The sequence below is a fragment of the Chrysemys picta genome, chromosome 7, assembly GCF_011386835.1.
Source record: "Chrysemys picta bellii isolate R12L10 chromosome 7, ASM1138683v2, whole genome shotgun sequence".
NCBI lineage: Eukaryota > Metazoa > Chordata > Testudines > Emydidae > Chrysemys > Chrysemys picta.
Genome location: NC_088797.1, coordinates 75701026 through 75727705, shown reverse-complemented (window position 1 = coordinate 75727705; position 26680 = coordinate 75701026). Strand labels below are relative to the sequence as shown.

The following is a 26680-nucleotide window of genomic DNA, read 5'->3' as shown; positions in this document are numbered from 1 at the left end:
TTTGCCTGGAAGCCTTCAGGCTCTAGGACTTCTGTCTCCAACATGACATCCATCTTGTAGCGGCGCACCTCCACGGGGCCAGGAACACTTTGGCAGATCGCCTCAGCAGGACCTTCTAGTCTCACCATGAGGAGTCCCTCCATCCGGAAGTGGTCACTTTCATCTTCTAGAGGTGGGGAACTCCCCTGGTGTTTCACACCAGACAGAACAGAAAATGCCACGTTTTCTGCTTGATTCAGGGGATTGATGGGGTCGCCCTGTTGGACACTTTTCTGTCCCTGTGGTCGGGGGCTCTGTTCTACGCCTTGATCCTCGAAGGTGATCCTCATAATGCTGGATTGACTGCGCTAGCATTGGTTTGGCACACTTCTGAACCTCTTGGTGGCTGCTCCAGTGCAGCTATTGCTCAGGCCGGACCTGCTGTCCCAAAACCACGGCAGGCATCTGCATCTGAACTTGGAGGTGCTGCACCTGACTGCTTGGCTGCTGCATGGTTAAATGTGGAGAAGCAGCAATGCTTGGCCAGGTTCTGTTGGGCAGCAGAAAGCCCTCCAGGGTGACCTAGCTGGCCAAATGGAAGTGGTTCTCCTGTTGGGCCTCGGATAAAGGCATTCGGCCCAAGTGGGCCTCACTGCAATTAATCCTGGACTACCTCCTGCATCTCAAGATCGAGGGCCTGTCTCTTCCATCTGTCAAGGTCCACTTGGACGCTATTTCGGCCTTCCGTCTGCTGCTCTAGGATAGGTTGGTTTTCTCCCAGGACATGACTGCCAGGTTCCTCAAGGGCCTTGAAGCCTCTACCCACACATCAGGGATCCCGTTCCTCCATGGAACCTGAATCTTGTGCTATCGTTACTCACGGGACCCCTCTTCGAGCCTATGGCTTCCTGCTCTCTCTTTCTCCTGCCCTGGAATGTTGCATTTCTTGGTTGCGATAACGTATGCCTGCTGGATCTCTGAGATTAGGGTGCTCACCTCGGAACTGCCCTATGTGGTCCTTTACAAAGACACAAGGTCCAGCTGCAGCCACACCCAGCTTTCCTGCTCAAGGCTGTCTCAGTTTCATGTGGGTCAAGATATTTATTTTTTCAGCTTTGGAAAAAAAGACAGGTAAGTCGGAGGAGGAGCATAGGTTGCATTCCCTAGACATCAGGAGGGCACTAGCCTTCTACATTGAAAGGACCAAGCCATTCCGCAAGTTGGCGCAGTTGTTCGTTGCGGTGGCTGACAGGATGAAAGGTCATCCAGTGTCCGTTCAAAGAATTTCTTCTTGGATCACCGCCTGCATTCACTGTTGTTACGATCTGGCAAAGGTGCCTTCTCCAGTGATTATAACCACCCACTCAACTAGGGTGCAGGCCTCTTTGGCAGCTTTCCTGTCCCAGGTCCCTATCCAGGACATTTGTAGAGACGCCACCTGGTCGGCCGTCCACACATAGACGTCCCACTATGCGATTATCCAGCAGGCCTGGGACGATGCTGCTTTGTAGAGCAGTACTGCAAGCCTCTAGATTGTGAACTCTGAGCCCACTTCTGAGGATAGTGCTTGTGAGGCACCTAGAATGAAATCGACATGAGCAATCACTGGAAGAAGAAGAACGGTTACTTACTTTTTCGTACCTGTTGTTCTTTGAGATGTGTTCCTCATGCCCATTAGCCACCCTCCTATCCCTCTGTTGGAGTTGCCGGCAAGAAGGAACTGAGAGGGCATAGGGTCAGCAGCGCCTAATATACCAATGCATGAGTGCGCAGCACTCAAGGGGGTGCTACAGCGAACCCTGTGGATACAGCTAAGGCAAAAATCTCCGACGACTGTGCACATTGGCACGCACACACCTAGAATGGAATGGACATGAGCAACACATCTCTAAAAACAACAGTTACAAAAAGGTAGGTAACTGGTTTTTGTACACTTCAGCTTATGTGCTGTAGTGATGATTATCAATTTTTGATATTGAGAATATCAAAATAGTTTACAAGTTATATATCAGACAGTGGATCCAGATAATTATAAGGTATTTTTGGTGGCAGCTCGAATTTTATTTTGCATCCTAGCTTGCCTCTTCATTCTGCCTGTGCTTAGTGAAGCCTAATCAACCTACGTGTATGTACCAAAGGGTACAAAAGAATAGTTGTGCGGCCTGTACATAAGGTACCAACATTATCCAATTTCACATGATGAAAATGTATGATTTTTTTTTTCAGGCCAGGGGAGTGATTATTATTTCTGGGGAAATCAGATTTAACTGTAGTTAAAATTTCATTAATTAAACTTCTGCTTGTATAAAGATAACCTGTTGATTTAAACACCTATTGAGTTTATGTAAAAAATATTTTATCTGTAATTATTTCATTAACACTTAGTGTTCAGATATAACTTTTTTCTTTGTAGCTTTTATTGACTAAGAGAGGAGCTCCTAGTTTTTCCTTTATTCTTCCTGTTGGCTCTCAAAAGCTACTTTGGGCTACCAGTGCTTCTAGCCAAGAAATGTTGGAGGGAACTCAGTCCAGAGACTATCCAATTCTGTTTTGTCAGCTGGTCATAAAAACTCATTTAAGAGGGACTGTAAGTTAGTTCCTTCCCTGGAAGCTGAGCATGGTGTTTCCACAAGACTCTCAGTTTATGCTGGCCTGGGGAGCAACAGATCAAGCTCTTACGCCCCTAATTCTGACGGTGCCTGCTTATAGTGAGGTAGAGTGGCCTCCCACTGGACTTGAGAGGGAGGGACCAAACTCAGCCCATTCTCCTAGCAGGAAGTGGCAGGTCAGGAAGTATAAAGGGAGAGTCCTGTAGCTCAGTTGAGGCTGCAACAGAGAAGGAGGTGGAAATCTCTTCTAGGGAGCTGAACCTTCTGTGGGGCCCTGGACCAGCAGCCAAGCAGATCAGTGCCCTACTGAGCAAAGAGACAGAGGACCCCGAAGAGTGGCTGAAGTGGCCGCTGCCTGGCTACGAGATGGCAAGACAGAACCCCAGCTCAATTGAGCAATGCTAACTAAGTGGGGTAGAAAGTAGCCCAGTGGAACCAGACATTGGGCAGGTTGTGGTGCTGGGAAGCAATGCAGCGGATTTTGGTTTCTCTGCCAACCCAGTGATGGGACTGCCTGCCACTAACATGGTCCTGGGCTGGGACCCAGTGTACTAGGGTGGGCCCAGGTCCCCCTACTGTATTAGCCACTCCCCATATCTGGGGATTGGCAACACACTCACCCCAGGCCTGAATGCCTGTGGCTTGATTGTTAGTTGCCCCAGCCAGGAGGCTATGAGCTTTAGATTGTTGATTGCTGTCTGCCTTAGCCAGGAGACTCTAGGCTAAAGAATGGTTATTGCTCTTTTCCACCTTGGTGCCAAACTCTCGACCGTTAACTATTGTTTGCTTCAGCCAAGAGGCTGAGAGCTATGGACTGCTTGTTGGTCTGCCCCAGCCAGCAAGCCCTGAGACCGAACATTATTGCCTGATGCAGTGAGGCGGAGTTCCTCCCTTCCCACTTGAGATCAAGGGAACACTACATTGCTCCTCTCCCAACTTGGCAGCATTTCGCACTGTGATCAGATGAATCAACCTAAGATTTTGGTTTTACTTCTGCTAATAGCATTTGCTTGACGCATATGCAGAAAAGTAATTAGATTTCTGTCTGCACTATTGAAAGTGGGAAGTGCTGAATAACAACAAATTAAATGATTGCTAATTTTACTAGGTAAAATCACAGGGTTGAGACCATCTTGTTTACAAATTGTTGGGTTTGATGAACTAACTTGAACCAAATCACACTAGGTTCAGCAATGATCAACAGTATCTATGTTGATTCTGATTGTATTAAACTGTCAATAACAAGTTACTTGCCTGTTGCTCTTTATGAATAAGGCTAAATTTTTGTCACAGATATTTTTAGTGTAAGTCAGGGACGGATCACTGGCAATAATGAAAAATTCACTGAAGCCTGTGACCTGTCCTTGACTTTTACTAAAAATATCCATGTCAAAATCGGTAGCCTGGGCAGCTGTGGAGGGGGCGGGCTGGGAACTCCAGGGTTCCCCCGCACTGACGGCTCCAACCTGCAGGGGTCCCTCTTGCTGCCTGCGGCTGCTGGGAGTTCCAGGGGTCCTGCAGTGGATGAGAGCGGCGGGGGGGAGGGGTCCCCCTGCCGACCACGGGGCAGGGAGCAGTGGATCCCCCCTGCCAACCGTGGTGGGGGCAGGGAACAGCAGGGATTCCCTCTGATGCCGGGTCCCACCTGATGCCTGCATGGGTTGGGAGCTGCAGGGCTCCCCTCTGCCGCCCATGGTGGTCCGGAGCAGAGTTGTTTACTGTTTAAAATCAATGTTGCTCAAAGTATTTGAGAGTGGTTTTTTGTTTTGTTTTGTTTTTTGTTTTTTTGCAGAGGGCAAATGGATTAGGACTCTAATCTCCCCCAACCCATCTTCCTCTAGCCATCGTTTTTGATCCTGGGTTGAGTGCGATGCCTTCCGATTTGAAAGTACATTTCTGTATGAAGGAATATAAATCCACACCATGTAGAGGTCAAGCATAGGAGTTTATTACGTACAGCGCTGACAGTGTCACATTGCTTATTAGGCTCAGAGACACTGTCAATCAATTGATTACAATAGAATTTATGGATTTTCCATGGGCGCGGGAAAGTGACGGGGTAGGCAGTTCCCCACTCTGGGATAGGCTTTGCAGCAAGACAAGATAGCACATTAGCCAATGGTTAAAAGGTTACATAATGTCTCCGCCCATGGTCTCAAGTTAACGAGTTAACAATTTATACATTGATAAATGTATTAGTATAAAATATATATATGTTGAATTCTGATTTGGGGTCCATAGGAATGAAGCAACTCCTCTGATTGTCCAACAGATACATTCCTAGGGGTTGAAGCAAAGAAACAGTGAAAGTATATGGCAATAAAGATTGTCTCCTTTGTGTTTTAAGGCAGGCATTGGTCCCTGGGAAAGGGAGGTGGGAGGATGCCATATCTTATACTGACATGTGCCAACCTTTCATAAACTCAAGGTTGGATATGTGGGAAGAATTTCTCCCTACAGAAGATACTAATACAGTAGGAATGGGGATTCTTTGTTCAATATGCAACTCTGAATAAGACACAATTATTCAGTACTCGGCTCCAACACTTGGCAATTTGCTGGCTAGGCTTATTTTAGCAAAAGCAAGGTTATCTGTTTACCCCAGCTTTCTCTTAGCTGATCACTATTTGCTAGGCCCCTGGTCTCTTGACCAAACTCTGGACTTTGGGTCTGGCAAAGAGCTGGCACAATCCATATACCAGGTTGTTATATAAAATGCACATGGATTTTAACCCTTCACTGTAACATGACACTAAGTAAAATCATGCTACGTAGGTGACCATGGAGACATAGGCGTGCGCACAGGATGTGCTGGGTGTGCCTAGGCACACCCTAACGCAGGGGTGGACAAATGGCCCCACTCTCCCGGTGTGGCAAGCTGTGGGGTCCATGCTCCTGGGACAGAGCGCCCGGCTGAGCACAGCAAGTCGCTGGCCCCTCCCCCGCCTTCCCCTGGAGCCATGTCGCTGTGCGCGCAACGCTCTGGGGGCCGGGGCTGAGCGCTTCCGCGGGGCAGTGTTTGGTTCTGCGGGGAGGCAGACACGCTTCCCGCTCATCCGGAGCCGTGCATGCAGCGCTCTGGGGGCCGGGGCTGTGTGCTCCCGCGGGGCAGCATGTCTGGCTCTGCGCGGCGCCAAACATGCTGCTAGGAGCCTCATGGTAAGGGGTCCAGGGCTGGGTGGGTTGGATAAGGGGTGGGGGCAGTCAGGGGACAGGAAGTAGGGTGGGTTGGATAGGGGGTGGGATCCCAGGGGGTGGTTAGGGGCGGGGGGTCTCTGGAGGGGGCAGTCAGGGAGCGGGGGGGTTGGATGGGGCATGGGAGTCCCGGGGTCTCTCAGGGGGCGGGGGGGCAGACAGGGGTCAGGGTAGTCGGGACAGGGAGCAAGGAGGGTCCTGGGGGGCCGTTAGGGTGAGGGTCTCTGGAGGGGTGGTCAGGGAGCGGGGGGGGGGGGGGGTTGGGTTGGATGAGTTGGGAGTTCTGGGGGGTGGCCTGTCAGGAGGCAGGGGTGTAGAGAGGGGTTGGGGCAGGCAGGGAGTGGGGGGGTTGTATGGGTCAGGAGTTCTGGGGGTCCTGTCAGGGGGTGTGGAGCGTTTGGATAGGCGTGGGAGTCCCAGGGGTCTGTCTGGGGGTGGGCGTGTGGATAAGGGTCAGGGCAGTCAGGGGACAGGTGGGTGGGGTCCTAGGGGGGCAGTAAGGGGACAAGGAGCAGGGAGGCTTGGGGTGGGGTCCTGGGGGCAGTTAGGGGCAGGGGTCCCAGGAGGGGGTAGTCAGGGGACAAGGAGCAGGGTGGGTTGGAGGTTCTGAGGGGGGCAGTCAGGGGGTGGGAAGTAGGAGGGAGTGGATGGTGCATGGGGTGGGGCTAGGGCAGGGTGGGGGCGGGGCTAGGGTGGGGCTCCCTGTGTGCACACCCTAATGAAATGTACTGCGCACACCTATGCATGGAGAATGAAGGTTCTGTAACAATAATATCAAGTTGACACACTTAACCTTTTGGCAATTACCAATATATGCAAACAAGTGTTTTTTGACCGTGGTCAGATTCAGTTATTTGTTAAGATTTTAATTTTTAATGACCTTGAATAGGAAAAGATTATTTAAGGGGTGGGGGGGTGGGAGGGAGGGATTGTGAAAATAAAATCCTTTTGTTTTCTTTTAAGGGGTGTAAGGTGTTCTGGAGGGGGAGATTGCTCGCTGAGGGGGAAGCAGTATTCTTATGCTAATCCAGGCTCTGGATAAGGAGCAGAGCAGCCGTGCAAACAATGGAAGTGGAGCCAGAAAGTCTGCTATGTAGTCTAGCACGCCTTGAAAAGCATGTCAGACAGGGCGCCTGGGGCTGCTTAGGGGGAAGGGCCCAAGGAAAGGGGAGAGCTTTACTCCAAGTTATTTTATAGAACTGGCAGCTGGCCAGAAGAGTAGAAAAACCTTACTACATAGAAAACAAGAATTAAGATGGGGGCTGAGATGAGAGAAAGAGTGTCTGTAGTCTTATTTTCCAGCATTTATATTAAAAGCATTGATTTGGCTGTGTTTTGCTGCTGTTCAATATTTTTTTTCTTCATTCACACTAAACTTGAAATTTGTTTTTTTAAATAGTAACTATAGTTATTTTAAAAGGCACATCCTCTAGAAATTATGTAGATTTTAACACAATTGCCCTTTCTTAGTCACAAGTTAACTTATACTACCCTCATGTGGGCAAAATGTTAATATAAAAAAATTGTTTGCAGCTGAAATGCCAGTTTTGATTTAGCTACATGACTTTTGAAAAAAATGCGAGACTACCCATATTTGTTTTCTTAATCAAGCTCAACATTTAAACAGATGAATTTTGTTTCCCTATATTCATCCTGAAGTGACACACATGGACAAATGAGTCATTTTTCTGAAATTCTCCTCTTGAAATATTGGATTTATATAATACTGTCTACTTTGAAAGCAAAAATACTTATCTGAATGTTTTGTTGTATGGTTGTGTTTCGTGACTGTTTTATTGCTGTAACAGTAATAGACTGATATCAGTTCATCTAAATACTGGAAACTCTGACCATGTAATTTTTAATTTTTTGCAGTGACTTGTACAAAACCTTTTTCTTTCTGTGATCAAATGCTTTAAGCGTGCGAAAGCACTCACTAGGTGTGCTGTATGAAGCTGAAAGCAATGTTGTGTTCACTTCATTCATTTGAATATCTTCTGTATTCTTGCTAAAATAAAATGTACGTTTTTAAGTTCCCTGTCCTGACTTCAGTGGGACTACTTATGTATATAAAGGTATGTAAGTCTGTGCAGCATCAAAGCCTTAGTTCTCTTCCTCAGTGTATGTTGGCATGCCTGTTGCTCAGATCAAAAATGTGTGAAAAAATCTAGTAGACAATATATGGCCAAATTATGATGATGCACATTTACCAGAACAGCGATGACATCTGAATGAAATTTTTTTATATTTAAATAGTTTCTCATTTTCTTTTTTATTGTCTGTGAATGCAAACTTAATAAAAGCAGGTGAATGGCATTCTGTTACATTAACTAATATTTGTTCTGGTTTAGTTTGCATAATTTTAATTGCATTTTCAGTTTGGATTTGTATTACATCTGGGGATATGCCTGTATTTTGTTCACATTCACATCTACTGAATTATTTGACATTAGGAAACCAGCAAAAAAACGGGTTGTTAAACTATCATCTCTACAACATGCTTAGGTATTGGCTGGTCATAGTATACTCTGGTTTCTCTTCAGCTCGTATAATTCTTTCGCCTTTTACTAAAGATTTCCTTACTAGTTTATGCTAGAAGGAATTACTGTCAGTTATGCTAGGAAGGAGCATGGATGTCAGCTCACCTATTATCCCAGCTAGTGAGAGATGCTGCCCTTAATGGCAACCAATAATAGAGTTAAAAGGAGGAAAATCATGGGTCAAGATGAATAAAAGTAGTAAACGAGGGTTATTACTCAAATTAGAAAATGTGGGATGGCTGTAGCACAATAGGATATGCATAAATATCTCATGGCACTGGGAAAACATTTTGCTGAATTTCACTACTGTAATATTTTGGCAGAAATTCTATGGCAATTATTTAATTGGAATCCCTGAATAACAGTCAGATGGGCCTGCAGGAATGAAGGGAGAGTGGAGTTCCCAACTAACAGAATTGTGCAGGACACAGTATAAAGCAGCTACGCTGTAATTTATTCATGAGTAGTAACTTTAGGTATGAAACAATCAGCTCTGTCGTAATTAAATGCTTTTTTAAGAAACTGTAGTAAAGGAGGGCGGAAACATAACCTCTTCATTTGTGAAATGTTTTGTTGGGTGGAACAAAGTCCCATTCATTAATTGCTGTTAAAATATGCAAGATACTGTTGGGTACCTCCCTCCAAGTTATTTAAAAATAAGAAATCTTCAGACTTTTCCATTGATTATAAACTCTGCTGCTTCAGGAATCAGAATTGTCAGACACTTATTCTTCTGTATGAGCAGAAATGCTACTACAGTACCTGGAAGTGACTGTGTGTTATTCATGACTCTTAAAAGCGAGCTACACCCGTTTATAAACATCCCACAAATAAGACTTCAGCGTTCTTTCATTTCCTGTCTTGTGGCTGACAATATAATATGAAGAGAGATAATATATTTTATTGAACCAACTTCTGCTGGTGAAAGAGAGAAGCTACACAGAGATCTGAATAAGCTTTTCTTTTTCAGCAATGGAAGTTGGTTCAATAAAAGACATTACTTCATCCATCTTGTTTCTCTAATATCCTGAGACCAACACTGCTACAACACACTGTAAATGCAATATGTAAACAGATACACACTGAATCTATCATTTTAAATGTTATAGGAGTTTGCATTGACAAATATGTCTGTCAGTCATTTGGCTCTTAAAAACCTAAACCTATACTGATATTAAGAGTATTAATTTGAAGTAGCAAAACCAGTTCTAATAAATCCGAATTATTCGCGTTAGGTCATGTTAACAAAAGGAGACTCATTCTGAGCAGGTATAAATTCACATCATTCCCATTGACTTCATTGGACCAAAGTTTATTTACACCAGGTGAGAATCTGGCCCATAGATTTTAGTTTCTTCAGATTTTTAAATTAGAGTGACAATTTATTGAGGTTCATTTACTGATACCAGAAAGCAGTGGTTTTCAGCCATGGGTACGTGTACCCCAGTAGGTATGAAGAGGTCTTCCATAGGGTACATCAACTCATCTAGATATTTGTTGTACAACAGGCTACATAAAAAGCACTAGCAAAGTCAGTACAAACTAAAATGTCATACATACAATGACTTGTTTATACTGCTCTATATACTATACACTGAAATGTAAGTACAATATTTATATTCCAATTGATTGATTTTATAATTGTATGGTAAAAATGAAAAAGTAAGCAATTTTTCTGTAATGTATCCTGTGACACTTATGTATTTTTATGTTTGACTTTGTAAGCAAGTAGTTTTTAGTGAGGTGTAGCTGGGGGGTACACAAGACAAATCAGACTCCTGAAATGGGTACAGTAATCTAGAAAGGTTGAGAGCCACTGCCATAAAGTAACAATCCACTTAAAAATCTCTCTTGCCTGAATATTTTTATCTTATTGTTTTTTCGTACATTTGACAGCACTTAAGTGAAGTTAGCTTCACTCTTTTAGTACGGTGTATCTTATCCTGTTTGTCCACATTTTTCGTAGAGACAGTACTCTAGCTGAGGGCTTACTAGTATTGAGTAGAACAGAACAGTTACCTCCCATTTCTTACATATCACACCCAGAAAGATATTAGCCTTTTTCACAACTTCATGACACTTGGCTCATGTTCAATTTATGATGCACTATAACCCCCAGATTCTTTTCTGCAGTACCAGTGCCTAGACAGTCATTCCCTATTTGGTAGCTGTGCATCTGATTTTTCCTTCCTACATGTAGTATTTCTCACTGGATTGAATTTCAGTTTGTTGACTTCAGAACAATTCTCCAATTTGTCAAGGTCCTTTGAATTGCAGTCCCTCCCAGCTTGGTGTTATCCATAAATTTTATAAGCATGCTCTTCAAGTATGCCATTATCCAGCTCATTAATAAAAATATTGAATCGTACTGGACCCAGGACAAACCTCATCCTTTCAGCTGGATAGCTAACCATTGATAACTGCACTCTGAATACAGTGCAACCAGATTTGCACTCGTCTTGTAGTAATTGAATCTAAACCACTTTTCCCTAGTTAGCTTACGAGAACGTCTTGTGGGACTGTCTAAAGCCATAATAAAATCAAAGTATATCACATCTGCTGCTTCCCCCCCCCCCCCCCCCCCTCCAGTAGGCTAGTAATCCAGTCAAAGATGGAAATTAGGTTGATTTGGCACTATTTGTTCTTGACAAATCCATGTTTGCTTTTCATGATAATGCTATAAATTTTCTAGGTGCTTACAAATTGATTGTTTAATAATATATTCCAGTTATCTTTCCAGGTGTCACAGTTAGGCTGACTGGTCTATAATTTCTTGGGTCCTCCTTTTCCCTGTTTTTAAATAGAGATACTATGCTTACCCTTCACCCTTCCACCATGAGTTCTCAAAGATAATCACTGATGGTTCTGAGATTGCTTCAGCTCATTCCTTAAGTATTCTAGGGTAAATTTTGACAGGCCCTGGTAACTTAATTTATGTAAATATTCTTTAACTTGTTCTTTCCCCATTTAGCTTGTCTTCCTTCCCCCTTGTTGTTAATGGTGTTAAATGTCTGGTCATAGTTAACCTTTGGGGTGAAGACTGAAGCAAAATAGGCATTCAGTACCTCAGCCTTCTTGTCCTTTATTAGCTCTCCTTACCCACTAAGTCAGGGGTCTCAAACGCAAATGACCACAGGGCCACATGAGGACTAGTACATTGGCCCAAGGGCCACATTTACTGACACCTCCCCACCGCCGCCCTCGGCCCCGCTCCCCCTCTACCCCTTCCATGAGGACCCGCCCCTGCCCTGCCTCTTTCCACCCCTTCCCTGAAATCCCCGCCCCAACTGCGCCCCCTCCCTGCCCCCAGGGGGTGTAGGAGGGATGTGGGGTGTGGTGGGGGCTCAGGGAGTTGGGGTGTTGGGTGCAGAGGGGGTGAGGGGTGCGGCAGGGGGTCAGGGTGCAGCGGGGGCTCAGGGCAGGGGTTTGGGGTGCAGGGTGCAGCAGGGGGCTCAGGGCAGGGGGTTGGGGTGCAAAAGGGGTGTGGGATGCAGCAGGGGGCTCAGGGAAGGGAGTTGGGGTGCAGGAGGGGTGTGGCGGGGGCTCAGGGCAGGGGGTTCGGCTGCAGGAGGAGTTTGGGGGGCGGGCTCTGGCCCGACGGGCACCGGGGGCAAGGCAGGCTCCCTGCCTGTCTGCCTGCCCTGCCCCCGCACCGGGAAGCCGACGGAACCTGGGGGAGGAGGGGCGCACGGGTGTGTGTGGCTGTTGCTTCAGGCACCGCCCCCAGCAGCTCCCATTGGCTGTGGTTCCCTATTCTGGGAATAGGGAATGTGCGCATCAGGCCGGAGACGCTCTAGGTAAACGCTGGGGAAGGGCGGGGGGGCTGTGAGGAGCTCGCAGGCCGCAGAAAATAACCCCGCGGGCCGTGTGTTTGAGACCCCTGCACTAAGTGATGGAGCTACACTTTGCTTTGTCTTTCTCTTGCTTTTAATGTGTTTATAGAACCTCTCCTTATTGCCTTTTCCGTCCTTGCAAGGTGTAGCTAGTTTTGTGCCTTAGCTTTTCTGATTTTGTCCCTACCTGCTTGTGCTGTTCTTCATACTCACCTTTAGCAATTTGTCCATGTTTCCACTTGTACGGGTTCTTTGGGGTTTTTAGGTTATCAAAGTGCTCCTCATGCAGCCTTATTGATTTTCATACATCTTTCCTTAGTATTGCTAAGTTTATTGTTGTGCCTTCGATATTGTCTCTTTGAGAAACTACCAACACTCTTGAACTCCTTTTTCCCGTAGATTTTCTTCCCATGGGACCTTACTTACCAAGTTTGTCTACTTTTTTGAAATCTGTTGTCCTTGCTCTGTTGCTCTCATTCCTTCCTTTCCTTAAAACTCAAGTTGCCTTCCACCTTTTGGTTTGCAACTAATTCCTCCCGGTTAGTCAAATTAAGTCTATAATGGCTGTCACCTGGGTTATTTGCTGGAGAAAAAAGGAATACTTGAAAACTTTGTGGAATAGTGAACTTCTTGGTTTGTTGAGGCTTTAAGATTTTTTAAAAATCATTACGAGTTGTGGCCAGACCAACATTCATGAATCAATTTGTGTTGTAACAGATTAGAAGATAGAATTTCAGTTATTGTATGTCATTATCAAAATCAGATATTTTATGGAGAAATTCCATCTTTGACCAACCACGTACTGATACTAATTTTGACTGAGGCAATGCACTTTATCAGGGACCTGTAAAAGAAAAGAAAAGAAAAAACTGGATTATGTTGTTTTTGGCACCATTTTCAGTGATGCCTCCGTCCCTCATTTTCCTTCCAATTTTTACATGCAATTATGAAATGACTAATTCAGGCTTGAATCTTCTAAACACACATTTTATACATACATTTAAAAGTGTGTATGTGCGTGTGTGTATCACTCACCACCACTGGGGTCCGATGAACACAGAAAATAGTACCACGGCCATGGGAGGATGTTCTTCTCTTTCTCTCTCCAGTGGCACGTGCACAGACTGCACTGAAAGTCTAAAAGAAGGCAAGCCACAGCGATTTTGAATGGGTTGTGGCACTGCTGGATTCACTGCCCATGCCACAGGCTGTATGCTGTCTCTAACTGCCCCACATAGACCCTGCTGGACTGCGGTAATGTACTCTAGGTACACTCCACACTGCTCAGTTAGAGTCTAATATACAGCTTGTGGCTTGGGCAGTGAATCCCTGCTGGGGCTTGCCTCCCATCAACCCCTCACTGCACAGCTTGCAGCCGGAGGAGAAGCTGTGGGGGGAGAAGGGGCAGGAGGAGGAGAGAGTGAATGTGTCAGAGCAAGGAGGATCATCCTGGGAAGAAGGTCCAGGCCCGAGGCCACATAGGAGGGCAGCTTTCCTAGGTCTGACTTTCCTCCCTATTTGAGAGTGGGGCACATTGAGGGAGGGAGAGGTCCAGGGATCCCAGGATTCACCAGCTGGCTATAAACAGGTAGGGGAGAGGACAGCAGGGGAGAGGTTTCAGTTTCTCTGGGGGGAGTGGAGGGGAGCAGAGAGAGGCCCAGGCAACCTCCCTAATTCCTCCCCTTTTTTTCCCCATTAACATCCCTGAAAGTCTTACCGCAAGGTTGGCATCTTTGCCTTTAGATGTAAAATTTTGTTGTTGTTTTTTTAAATAGAGAATATTAAATATTCACCTAATTTTTCTGAGGCTTTTTGTAGGACTCAAACATGGGCAACTCATGTATTTTTAAAAGTATTGAACTGTGTCTACACTAGACGCAAGGTCATGTTTAAGATTATGTTAACGCTTTCTCAAGCACACCTTATTTTCCTAATCTGGAAAAGTACTTTGTAGACAAGTGGAGAACAGGTAGACTTGACACCTATTTTAAATTAAAGACATGATGTATACTTAAGAAGACAAGCTCAAATGAGGGATAAGAAAACTCTCAAGACTCATTTGTGACCTATCTTGACCTCAGGAAGACCAGATTTAACATTAACATTTCAAAAAAATTGGAATTAACTAGTAACAAATTTAAGATCATATGTATATATCAGAGAGAAACAAAAATAGATCACACACACCCCTTGAATTTTATTAGCAGGTCACTTTTGAGAGAAATCTTTTAAGTGGCAACGTGCATGTCCCAGATCCGAATAGTTTCAGAAGTTATGGAAAATTTAAATATTTTGTTGCATACAGATTTATTTAAAAAAAATTAAGATAGGAATGATCCAGCTACAAAGTATGTTTTTAGTGCTATAATAAGAACAAAAATACATAAATATTTTGGGAAATGAGGGTAAGAATGGTTTTGAAAATTTCATAAGGATAATATCTCACTTCCATAACGAAAACAGCACCCCAAAATTAGAAATAAACAGTACTAAACTTCCGATGTTATAATTTTCCATGCTGGTCAAGTTCAGAGAGAAAATAAGTCAAATGTACTGTATTTTCTGGCGTATAAGACTACTTTTTAACCCAGGAAAATCTTCTCAAAAGTCGGGGGTCGTCTTATACGCCGGGTGTCGTCTTATAGGGCGGGTGCTGAAACTTCCGAGCCGGACTGGAGAATCTGCGGTGGCCGCATATGGTGGAGGGAGCTCAAAAACGGCCGCGGCCGCATCCCCGCCCGATGACGAGGTGAGGGTGCGCCTCACCGGGAAGGTGTAAGTGAAGGTCGGAGCAAGCTGCAGGCGTCCGGGACGCCCGGGGTATGGAAAAAAGAGAGCGGCGCTGTGCCCAGAAAAACACGCCTCTTTTACGCGTCTGGCCCGCCCTTGTATCCTATTACCGTACCTCCTTCTCTGCCTCTCAGATCTCGCTCCTGAGGACTGCAGTGAAGCGGCGCAGGCGCGCATGTGCGAGATCTGAGAGGCAGAGAAGGAGGTAATAGGATACAAGGGCGGGCCAGACGGGTGAAAGAGGCATGTTTGCGCTACCGCTCTGATAGTCTTGGAGACAGGGAGGGCTGGGCAGGCAGGGAGAGCTGACCAATCCAAGCAGGCTTTGTATACAACAACCAGCCAATCGCCGGTAAGGTACATCGCTTGCCGTGATTGGCTGGTTGTTGTATACTGGGTACCACATACAGTACAGCACCAGTATCTGTACCTGTTCATACAGTATAGCACCAGTACATACAGTACAGTATACAAATGTCCAACAGTCAAAACCCCATCATGGCTCCACCAGCAAGAAGAAAGAAATATGAAGCCAGTTTCAAACTTAAAGTTGTAAACTTTGCCATGGAACATAATAACTGCGCTGCTGCAAGACAATATGGAGTAACAGAAAAGATGGTTCGGGACTGGAAAGCAAATGAAAAAGCATTAAAGAGTATGCCAAAGGGTAAGTGTGCATTAAGAAGAGGCACTCCACATTGGCCAGAACTCGAAAAACATGTAGCAGACATGGTGAATGAGCATCGCCAAAACGGTTATGTAGTGACACGAAATAAAATACATTTGTTTGCACTTCAGTGGGCCAAATCTAACCCAGATCACAGCAACAGATTTAAGGCCACTGTATCCTGGTGTACTAGATTCATGGGAAGGCATAATATGGTACTGAGGCAAAAGATGAAAATTGCCCCAAAATTACCTGCAGATCTTGATAGCAAAGTAAATAGTTTCCATCGATACGTAATACAACAGCGCACTAAACATGGCTATGCGTTAAGTAGTATTAGAAATATGGATGAAACTCCAATGAATTTTGATATGGTTGGAAATAAAACTGTCCATCAAAAAGGTGAAAAAACAATTTTAATTAAAACAAGAGGACATGAGAAGTCCAGTTTTACAGTGGTACTAGGATGCACAGCTGATGGCGCCAAACTGAGACCAATGATTATTTTTAAAAGAAAAACAATGCCGAAATTCAAGTTCCCTGTTGGTTGTTTTGTACATGTGAATGAAAAAGGCTGGATGGATGAAGAAGGGGTAAAGCTATGGCTTGATAATGTATGGAGCAGGCGACCAGGTGGACTTATTCAAAAATGTAGTCTACTGGTGTGGGATATGTTCAGGGCTCATTTAACTCCCAGCACCAAGCAAATGCTTGCAAGACTAAACACAGATGCGGCAGTTATTCCTGCAGGATTGACATCGTTGGTACAGCCACTGGATGTGTGCCTAAACAAGCCATTTAAAGATCGCATTCAAGAACAGTGGAATGAATGGATGGTTAGCGGCGAAAAGTCATTCACAAAAGGAGGAAACATGCGTGCGCCACAGTTGGATATTTTGTGCAAGTTTGTCATAAAAGCCTGGAATGATATTGATGCAGAAACAGTAATCAAGTCTTTCAAGAAGTGTGGCATATCAAATTCATTAGATGGTATGGAGGACGACTACTTGTGGCAAGATGAAGAGGAAGGCAAAGCTGAGACCACACCATCTGATACGGAATTCGATCCATACGATGACTGCCTTACAAATGTATCACAAGATGTCATTGATGTACTTATGATATCAGATGACGAACAGGAGGATTTTGAAGGCTTTTAAAGGGAAACTGTCACGCCAGCAAAACCTGTAAAAATACCGTAGCTTGCAGTTATGATGGGCGTTGCTAACTCGCCAGGGACTTGCCCGGCACTTGCTCTCTCTCTCTTGTTTGTTATCTTCCTCCTATCATCATCAGTTCCAGTTTGGTTGACAGCTTAGAAAACAAACAGCATGGCAGCTCCCATGGGTTTATTGTCTTATCCTTCCTTTCAGCTTTAGAGTGAATTAGGAAAAGTTTAATCCACTTGCACTGTTTTATGTTTACATGTTTGATGACAAACAGCCTTATGTTTATAAGTGACAGTTTTCCTGCTAAGTACCTGTATGTCATAAGCATTTGAATTAAAATTACCATATTGAAATCAAATCTGATGTTTTTTTAATTTTTTTTTGGTGTGCGTTGGAAGAGGGGTAGTCTTATACGGCGAGTATATCCCAAATTCTATATTTTAATTGGAAAAGTTGGGGGTCGTCTTATACGCCCAGTCGTCTTATACGCCGGAAAATACGGTAACTTACAATGAAGTTTTCACAGGGGTGTGTGATTACTGTATTTCCTGTTTGCAAGGGGGATGATATTTTTAAATTATTAGAATATTTAACTGTTTTAGGTGTAGGGATAAAATTAATCATATATTAGATGAAACCACACATTGGAGCTTCTTTTAATTCTACGTTAGAGTTCCATTTTTGAAGTAATGATTTGTGCAAATTATGCAGTAAGTGAACTTGCTCAAAGTGTCACCCACCTGTCTCAGTGGGTGGGGAAACTTGATGGGGCCAGTGGCAAAGAGGGGCAAGCCCAGAAGCGAGGGAGGGACACACTCTATGAAGGGTCACCATTGTAGCTGCTCGTCCCCTCCTCTGGGAGGCTCTTGGAAGGGAGGAGTGCTGACTGGCCAACATCCCCCAGCTCCTGGAGCACGGGCCATGTGGTTGGAACCACTGTTGGGTCCGTTACAGCAGTGAGAACTACACAGGGTCAGACATATGAAGCCCCATTGACACCAATGGATCACTAAAATGACTCCATTTTCTCAATTGTGGTTTATTTAAGATACTTCTTTAAGGTGGAATACCAGTAGATGTGGTGTGGCATGTTTTTACAAAATACAGTAATTTTTATGACACTTGACTTCAGCAGTCTTCTATGAAATCTTTGCTAAGAAATGGAGTGAGACCACATTTTTGTGTGTGCAAATTACAGCATAGTTGGGTTAGCAGAGTGCGGGATAGTAAGACCCTACTGTGCGTATTATACCTTGCAAACCTCCATAAAGAAATAATGCTTTAAAAAAGAATTAAACAGTACATATCAGGTTATCCTGCTTACTAGAACTTGAGAAGAAATCATGGCTCTTTTTACCCTTCTGCATTAAATAGAAACTCAACTGACTCTTTCATTTTTAAGTATTTTATTAAGAGTCGAAATTTCTAGACTTCTCCTTCTTTCTCCTGAAAATTTAACACAGAAAGTGACAACATTCATATTTAATACTGCTATATTGATGTTTCATAATTACTAAGTTGCTTCCTTACTGATTCCCAGACACTAATATTTAATTTAAAAATGAATTATTTCAAAGAATGAATATTTGTTTTTATGTTGCTTAAAACTTTCACTAAAGATAGTAATTAAAGTGTTTTATAGTTTGTTTTCAGAATATTTGCATCGTGTATTATATAGAGTACACGCCAACATTTCTGTCATTACTTTTTAAATATGGAAATGTGTCCTGTGAAGCCTTATTAATAATAGAAAAAATATCATTGCATAGTATGTTGCAGTTAGGGACTTCCCCAATGTTTTATGGCTTTGTGGCTCATTAGCCACAAATATAGTCTTCCTCTGCAGCAATTCTGTGTTTCTTGTGATGAAGCCTCTTTGTTACTTCATAAGAAGTCACAGATGTGTGAAAAGTAGGCCACAGGTCGAAGGCTGCATGCCCCCTACCCGTACAAATTGAAAGTGACAGACACCTCCCTGCTCTGCCACTAATTTGCCTCCATGTTAAATGCCTCTGAATCACTAATTAAAATGAAAACGTCTTGGGTCCTACCAACAGACTGATTGAGTTATTTATGGTGGAAGTGGTCACCAACAGTAATTGCAGTATATCTTTGAACAAATACAAATTTTTGCATTCAAGAATAGCGCCAGGCTGACAGGGGTCATAGGGTTCAAGCCCACTGAAACAAGAGGCCAAAGAAAGGCAAAATCAGTGTTCTGTTCATCTTAATACAAAATCTCCTTTGTCTCAGTTAACTGCTTAGGTGTCCGAGTTGCTTTTTAGTCCTTCGAGACCTAATTATGCTTCCTTTAATTAATCACTGTAAAATCTTTATTAGGGAAGAATGTGACTACGACTGCTGAATTTTAATTTAACCATAATACTTGTCTACTGTGGTCCTGAAAAGGTGATTTTTAAGTTTGACTGTCTTGCCTATTTCTTTTCAGTGAATGAACAGATTCTAATTTTTTTTTTTAACTTTATAGCCAAGTGCACATCCATGTAGCAGCCATGATTTTTCAGTGGAGGCTTGCTGTCTGCGCAAAACTGCTCATGGAAAGCCAGGAAGATACAAATGTTCTAAGATGGGTCTAGAGGGCATATTAATAATTGATTTAACTGGTGTTGCATGCTGGAATGCAGCATCTTTTTCAGAAAGTTTTATAATGCATTGGCTCTCAAAAAGAGGGCACAGATACTATACTTTGTTAGATGTTTCTTAGAGCCTGAATGTAAAATTAAAATCACTAAATATATTTTTAAGGTTAACTTTTTAAGTAGTCTTGTACAATACACCTTACTTGTTATAGTAGTAAAAATAAATGGTTAATTTGACTTCCTTTCCATGTAATTATATTTTTCATTGACATGCTGGCTGCTCTTCAAGCTTTTTCTGAAGTTTGATGGCAGACTGCAATGTGATTTTGTTGCTGTAGAGACCTGGCAAATTATAGATAAAAGTTCTTGCTCACTGTTTAGTAGTATAATAGGAATAAATTATAATAGGTTTAGATATAACAATTTTTAAACAGACTTTACACGCTAATGTAGTCAACCGCATGATACCTATATGTGAGCCTGAATTACACAGTCATCTGTTGTGTGCTAATAATCTTGATACACATTTTAGAATGTAATTTTGAACCACGTGTTGTATTCCCAAGTATTTTGTTATATAGTTTGAATAGTAAATCTTAGGATAATTAAAACTAGCATTTATGTTGGGGCTAATCTTAATGTATTCAGTAGGCTAGTTATGTTCTGTCCACTGAAAACATTTTCTGCATTTTTTTCCTTTTTTTTTTTTTTTTTTTAATGTTTCAGAAGGCTTGGAGGAATTTTAAACTTTTGCTAAACACCTTAATTTCACTTTCTTTCAGGAGACAAGTTGGAATATTTATTAAATCATCACTACTGTCCGCCACCAAATCTCATCAGGCTTCACTGAACAAACCAAGTTTAAAATTTGTCAAGCAGCAGGGCCAGTTGCTAAGGGTGACAGTGCACGGGAAGGATTAAAAGTGAACAATGACTCAACTGAAAGTATACGTCAGATTACTGGGAGCCTATCTGTTCATCAGTCTTCATGTTCAAGGTAAATTCATATTTGTTTAAACCTCATTGTTTTTTTAATAATCTTTCATTTGGAGTGGCTATAAATTCCAGTGGTTTTATGATATGGGTCCTGTTCAAATATCTGAATGTACAGTACTGTTCTTTTACAAGAGTAAAGTTTGTGTGACTAATCAGTTGCACATTTGTGTTAGAAGATTGTGAGGGAGTAAATTTAGTGACAAGTGTATAAATTGATTTAAATGTTAGATCTTTTCTATCTTTCTCAGTGTGCATGAGTGGGTCTCACTAATGGTGATTGGTATCATGTCAGCATAAAAGGGATGATTTTATTTATATTTCCTTACACAAATGTGGATAACTTGTATTTTCTTTATGGGTCTGATATCTTAGGCATGTATTGATGTTATTATGGACAAGTGATCAGTCAGCCTCAAATGGTACAAAGAAGTACCCAGAATTGCAGATGACTATCCATGTTCTGAACATATGCAGTAGCTTTTTGCTAAGTTCATTACATATGTGCATCACTACTTACCCTAAACGTTTCAAATTAGTACTTCCAAGTGTTTTGGGAAACTAGGGTGTGGTGGTAAACGGGATCTTCCTGCTGCTTTCCTTGCGGAAAAAGCTTCCGAGCCTAAGGGAACATGTAAATGACTGGAAACCAGGAGGGCTGCTTCTACTCTAGTCTCAGTACTTCACAACCCTTATTTTGAGTGGTCCGTTACTACAACCTTGATGGCTGAAGTGTGGAAGTTGCAGTTTAGCATAGAAATATTTATTGAGTGGTAGTTTATGGCCTTGTTGTAGCGGGGAAACTGCTTTTCATTTGCGCAAGCTGTGAGATTTTGGAAATCAAGTACTATGCATGTACATCAGTGTTTCTATTATGTTTAAGAGCATACCTAAGAGAAGATGTGCTATATGTGCATCCACTAAGGGGCAAGGAGAAATCTTCTGTTGAGAGGACGAGACCTATAGCGTCAGTTTCTTCAGTATTTGAGCTTTCATTCAAAAACCTGGAAAATTGTAGTTTTATGGTTGCAGAGGTGTTCACAAGCATACACAGGGCATACCAGAGTACAGTTGTCAAGTATCAGAGGGGTAGCCGTGTTAATCTGGATCTGTAAAAAGCAACAGAGAGTCCTGTGGCACCTTTAAGACTAACAGATGTATTGGAGCATAAGCTTTCGTGGGTGAATACCCACTTCGTCAGATGCATGTCAGACGAAGTAGAGTAGAGTTCTTTCCTTAGTCTACAGACTGCTCCAGTACCTCTGCATTGATCATAGCTTTGCCAAACAGCTGTGCAGTTAACAGGACTCTAGACAATTTGACTGCTATTATTTAGTGCATATATGTAAACAGGTTTGCAGCTTCTTGCCAGACACACATCAATCACTACTTGATGTCATATGGATGGCTCAGTTTTATTTTTAGATGTCACTTGAGCTGCTTATTCTTCAAGAGTAAGAGCCCTCCGAAGATGGAATTAGATGTAAAGGGGAAATTATTTATTTTGTAGTTCTTCAAGTGATGGCTCTTCTCTGTAACTTGAAGTCTTCAAGTCGTGATTTGAGGACTTCAGTAACTCAGCCAGGCAGAGGTTAGGGGGTCAATTACAGGAGTGGGTGGGTGAAGTTCTGTGGCCTGCAATGTGCAGAAAGTCAGACAAGATGGCCGGTGCGTGTGCCCTGGATGCCCCTGTGCCGTCCCACCTGCAGGCATCAAGGGCAGAGAGGGCTCTGCTGTCCCTCAGTTTCTTCTTCTTAATTCCTTTGGTGGTGAGACAGATCCCCTGTCTGATTCTCTGCACACATTGTGACTTGGCTACTCTTTTATATAGTTAGGTTAATATAGGTTTTTCAGGGTTTTTTTATTAGTGGTAGGCGTGACACGCACCCCAAGTTCTTCGCAGTCACATTGTTGTGATGTCATTATGACATAATTATGATGTATTTTATGCAAGATAAGTCATGTAAGGTGTCGTCGGAGAGGTTGTGATTTGCTGAATATGCTTGTCCTATTTGTATGCATGTATCATTTTTGTGTCTGAGCTTATGAATATTAACTACGTATCTGTATTTCAGGTGTAGTTGCATCTGGGTGGTGCCCGCTGGACAGGATGCTTTCGATGGTGGGTGGGTGGGAAAGGTAGAGCCTGTTCAGGGCAGTGGGCCATTGGGGAAAAAACAGAGGGCCTTGGGGGGAGGCTTGTCTCCCACCTGGGGAGCCTTCCTGAGAGCGCTTCAGACAGCTGCCGAGCGATGGCTGCTGTGACTCTGCAGGGACATGTGGTGAGACCACATGTCTCTGGACTCCCATCTTGGGATGTCAGTGTTTTTCCACGGACCAGTTTGGGAACCAAGTTTTGGGAGCAAAGGGTTCCCGCCATATGCAAAGGCTGTATGGGTCAGGGAGTGACATCATCTGACATTCTTCACTCCTCACCCAGGAAGAGTCCTGGAAACACCTGAGCAGCAAAGACGGAACTGGGGGAAGTGCTGAACCCAGGCTAAAGGGATTTTTAGTCTGTGAATAAAACACCTGGCTTTACAGCTTGGAACCCCCAAGTGCAGCTTGCCCCTTAAGAATCTGCAGCCTGCTTGTATAATCTCTTAGAGTGAGAATCATAGAATATCAGGGTTGGAAGGGACCTCAGGAGGTCATCTAATCCAACCCCCTGCTCAAAGCAGGACCAATCCCCAACTAAATCATCCCAGCCAGGGCTTTGTCAAGCCTGACCTTAAAAACCTCTAAGGAAGGAGATTCCACCACCTCCCTAGGTAACCCATTCCAGTGCTTCACCACCCTCCTAGTGAAAACCTTTTTCCTAATATCCAACCTAAACCTCCCCCACTGCAACTTGAGACCATTATTCCTTGTTCTGTCATCTGGTACCACTGAGAACAGTCTAGATCCATCCTCTTTGGAACCCCCTTTCAGGTAGTTGAAAGCAGCTATCAAATCCCGCCTCATTTTCTCTTCTGCAGACTAAACAATCCCAGTTCCCTCAGCCTCTCCTCATAAGTCATGTGCTCCAGCCCCCTAATCATTTTTGTTGCCCTCCGCTGGACTCTTTCCAATTTTTCCACATCCTCCTTGTAGTGTGGGGCCCAAAACTGGACACAGTACTCCAGATGAGGCCTCACCAATGTCAAATAGAGGGGAATGATCATGTCCCTCAATCTGCTGGCAATGCCCCTACTTATACAGCCCAAAATGCCGTTAGCCTTCTTGGCAACAAGGGCACGCTGTTGACTCATATCCAGTTTCTCATCCACTGTAACCCCATGGTCCTTTTCTGAAGAACTGCTGCCTAGCCATTCAGTCCCTAGTCTGTAGCAGTGCATGGGATTCTTCCGTCCTAAGTGCAGGACTCTGCACTTGTCCTTGTTGAAGCTCATCAGATTTTTTTGGCCTAATCCTTTAATTTGTCTAGGTCCCTCTGTATCCTATCCCTATCCTCCAGCGTATCTACCACTCCTCCCAGTTTAGTGTCATCTGCAAACTTGCTGAGGTTGCAGTCCATGCCATCCTCTAGATCATTAATGAAGATATTGAACAAAACTGGCCCCAGGACCGACCCTTGGGGCACTCCATTTGATACCGGCTGCCAATTAGACATGGAGCCATTGATCACTACCCGTTGAGCCCGACGATCTAGCCAGCTTTTCTATCCACCTCTATCCACAGCTTTCTATCCACCATTCATCCAGCCCATATTCTTTAACTTGCTGGCAAGAATACTGTGGGAGACCGTATCAAAAGCTTTGCTAATAACACGTCCACTGCTTTCCCCTCATCCACAGAGCCAGTTACCTCATCATAGAAGGCAATTAGGCTAGTCAGGCATGACTTGCCCTTGGTGAATCCATGCTGACTATTACTGATCACTTTCCTCTCCTCGAAGTGCTTCAGAATTGATTCCTTGAGATGTGCTCCATGATTTTTCCAGGGACTGAGGTGAGGCTGACTGGCCTGTTGTTCCCCGGATCCTCCTTCTTCCCTTTTTTAAAGATGGGCACTACATTAGCCTTTTTCCAGTCATCCGGACCTCCCCTGGTCGCCATGAGTTTTCAAAGATAATGGCCAATGGCTCTGCAGTCACATTCGCCAACTCCTTTAGCATCCTTGGATGCAGCGCATCCAGCCCCATGGACTTGTGCTCATCCAGCTTTTCTAAATAGTCCTCAACCACTTCTTTCTCCACAAAGGGCTGGTCACCTCCTCCCCATGCTGTGCTGCCCAGTGCAGCACTCTGGGAGCTGACCTTGTTCATGAAGACAGAGGCAAAAAAAGCATTGAGTACCTTCGCTTTTTCCACATCCTCTATCACTAGGTTACCTCCCTCATTCAGTAAGGGGCGCACACTTTCCTGGACTTTCTTCTTGTTGCTAACATACCTGAATAAACCCTTCTTGTTACTCTTAACATCTCTTGCTAGCTGCAAAAGACCACCTTGGCTTAACCACAAGATCTTGCACGATCTAAAAAATAAAAAGGAGTCATATAAAAAATGGAAACTAGGACAGATTACCAAGGATGAATATAGGCAAACAACACAGGAATGCAGGGGCAAGATTAGAAAGGCAAAGGCACAAAATGAGCTCAAACTAGCTACGGGAATAAAAGGAAACAAGAAGACTTTTTATCAATACATTAGAAGCAAGAGGAAGACCAGAGACAGGGTAGGCCCACTGCTTAGTGAAGAGGGAGAAACAGTAACAGGAAACTTGGAAATGGCAGAGATGCTTAATGACTTCTTTGTTTCGGTCTTCACCGAGAAGTCTGAAGGAATGCCTAACATAGTGAATGCTAATGGGAAGGGGGTAGGTTTAGCGGATAAAATAAAAAAAGAACAAGTTAAAAATCACTTAGAAAAGTTAGATGCCTGCAAGTCACCCGGGCCTGATGAAATGCATCCTAGAATACTCAAGGAGCTAATAGAGGAGGTATCTGAGCCTCTAGCTATTATCTTTGGAAAGTCATGGGAGACGGGAGAGATTCCAGAAGACTGGAAAAGGGCAAATATAGTGCCCAGCTATAAAAAGGGAAATAAAAACAACCCAGGTAACTACAGACCAGTTAGTTTAACTTCTGTGCCAGGGAAGATAATGGAGCAAGTAATTAAGGAAATCATCTGCAAACACTTGGAAGGTGGTAAGGTGATAGGGAACAGCCAGCATGGATTTGTGAAGAACAAATCATGTCAAACCAATCTGATAGCTTTCTTTGATAGGATAACGAGCCTTGTGGATAAGGGTGAAGCGGTGGATGTGGTATACCTAGACTTTAGTAAAGCATTTGATACGGTCTCGCATGATATTCTTATCGATAAACTAGGCAAATACAAATTAGATGGGGCTACTATAAGGTGGGTGCATAACTGGCTGGATAACCGTACTCAGAGAGTTGTTATTAATGGTTCCCAATCCTGCTGGAAAGGCGTAACGAGTGGGGTTCCGCAGGGGTCTGTTTTGGGACCGGCTCTGTTCAATATCTTCATCAACGACTTAGATATTGGCATAGAAAGTACGCTTATTAAGTTTGCGGATGATACCAAACTGGGAGGGATTGCTACTTTGGAGGACAGGGTCATAATTCAAAATGATCTGGACAAATTGGAGAAATGGTCTGAGTTAAACAGGATGAAGTTTAACAAAGACAAATGCAAAGTGCTCCACTTAGGAAGGAAAAATCAATTTCACACATACAGAATGGGAAAAGACTGTCTAGGAAGGAGTACGGCAGAAAGGGATCTAGGGGTTATAGTGGACCACAAGCTAAATATGAGTCAACAGTGTGATGCTGTTGCAAAAAAAGCAAACATGATTCTGGGATGCATTAACAGGTGTGTTGTGAGCAAGACACGAGAAGTCATTCTTCCGCTCTACTCTGCTCTGGTTAGGACTCAGCTGGAGTATTGTCCAGTTCTGGGCGCCGCATTTTAAAAAAGATGTGGAGAAATTGGAAAGGGTCCAAAGAAGAGCAACAAGAATGATTAAAGGTCTTGAGAACATGACCTATGAAGGAAGGCTGAAAGAACTGGGTTTGTTTAGTTTGGAAAAGAGAAGACTGAGAGGGGACATGATAGCAGTTTTCAGGTATCTAAAAGGGTGTTATAAGGAGGAGGGAGAGAACTTGTTCACCTTAGCCTCTAAGGATAGAACCAGAAACAATGGGTTTAAACTGCAGCAAGGGAGGTCTAGGTTGGACATTAGGAAAAAGTTCCTAACTGTCAGGGTGGTTAAACACTGGAACAAATTGCCTAGGGAGGTTGTGGAATCTCCGTCTCTGGAGATATTTAAGAGTAGGTT

At 43.6% G+C, this 26680-nt stretch overlaps 1 protein-coding gene across 2 annotated transcripts in view; it reads left to right on the top strand.

Moving 5' to 3' along the window:
• The window catches only part of BMPR1A (bone morphogenetic protein receptor type 1A), a 189086-nt gene that overhangs the window by 92597 nt on the left and 69809 nt on the right, over nucleotides 1-26680 (top strand). For both annotated transcript variants that reach the window (XM_065551829.1, XM_005293994.5), the window contains exon 3: nucleotides 20165-20379. Coding sequence is in view for 1 of the 2 variants with exons in the window: in XM_005293994.5 (XP_005294051.1) it covers nucleotides 20313-20379 (67 nt within the window). In the remaining variant the exon portion in view is untranslated. The remainder of the gene's footprint in view (nucleotides 1-20164; nucleotides 20380-26680) is intronic.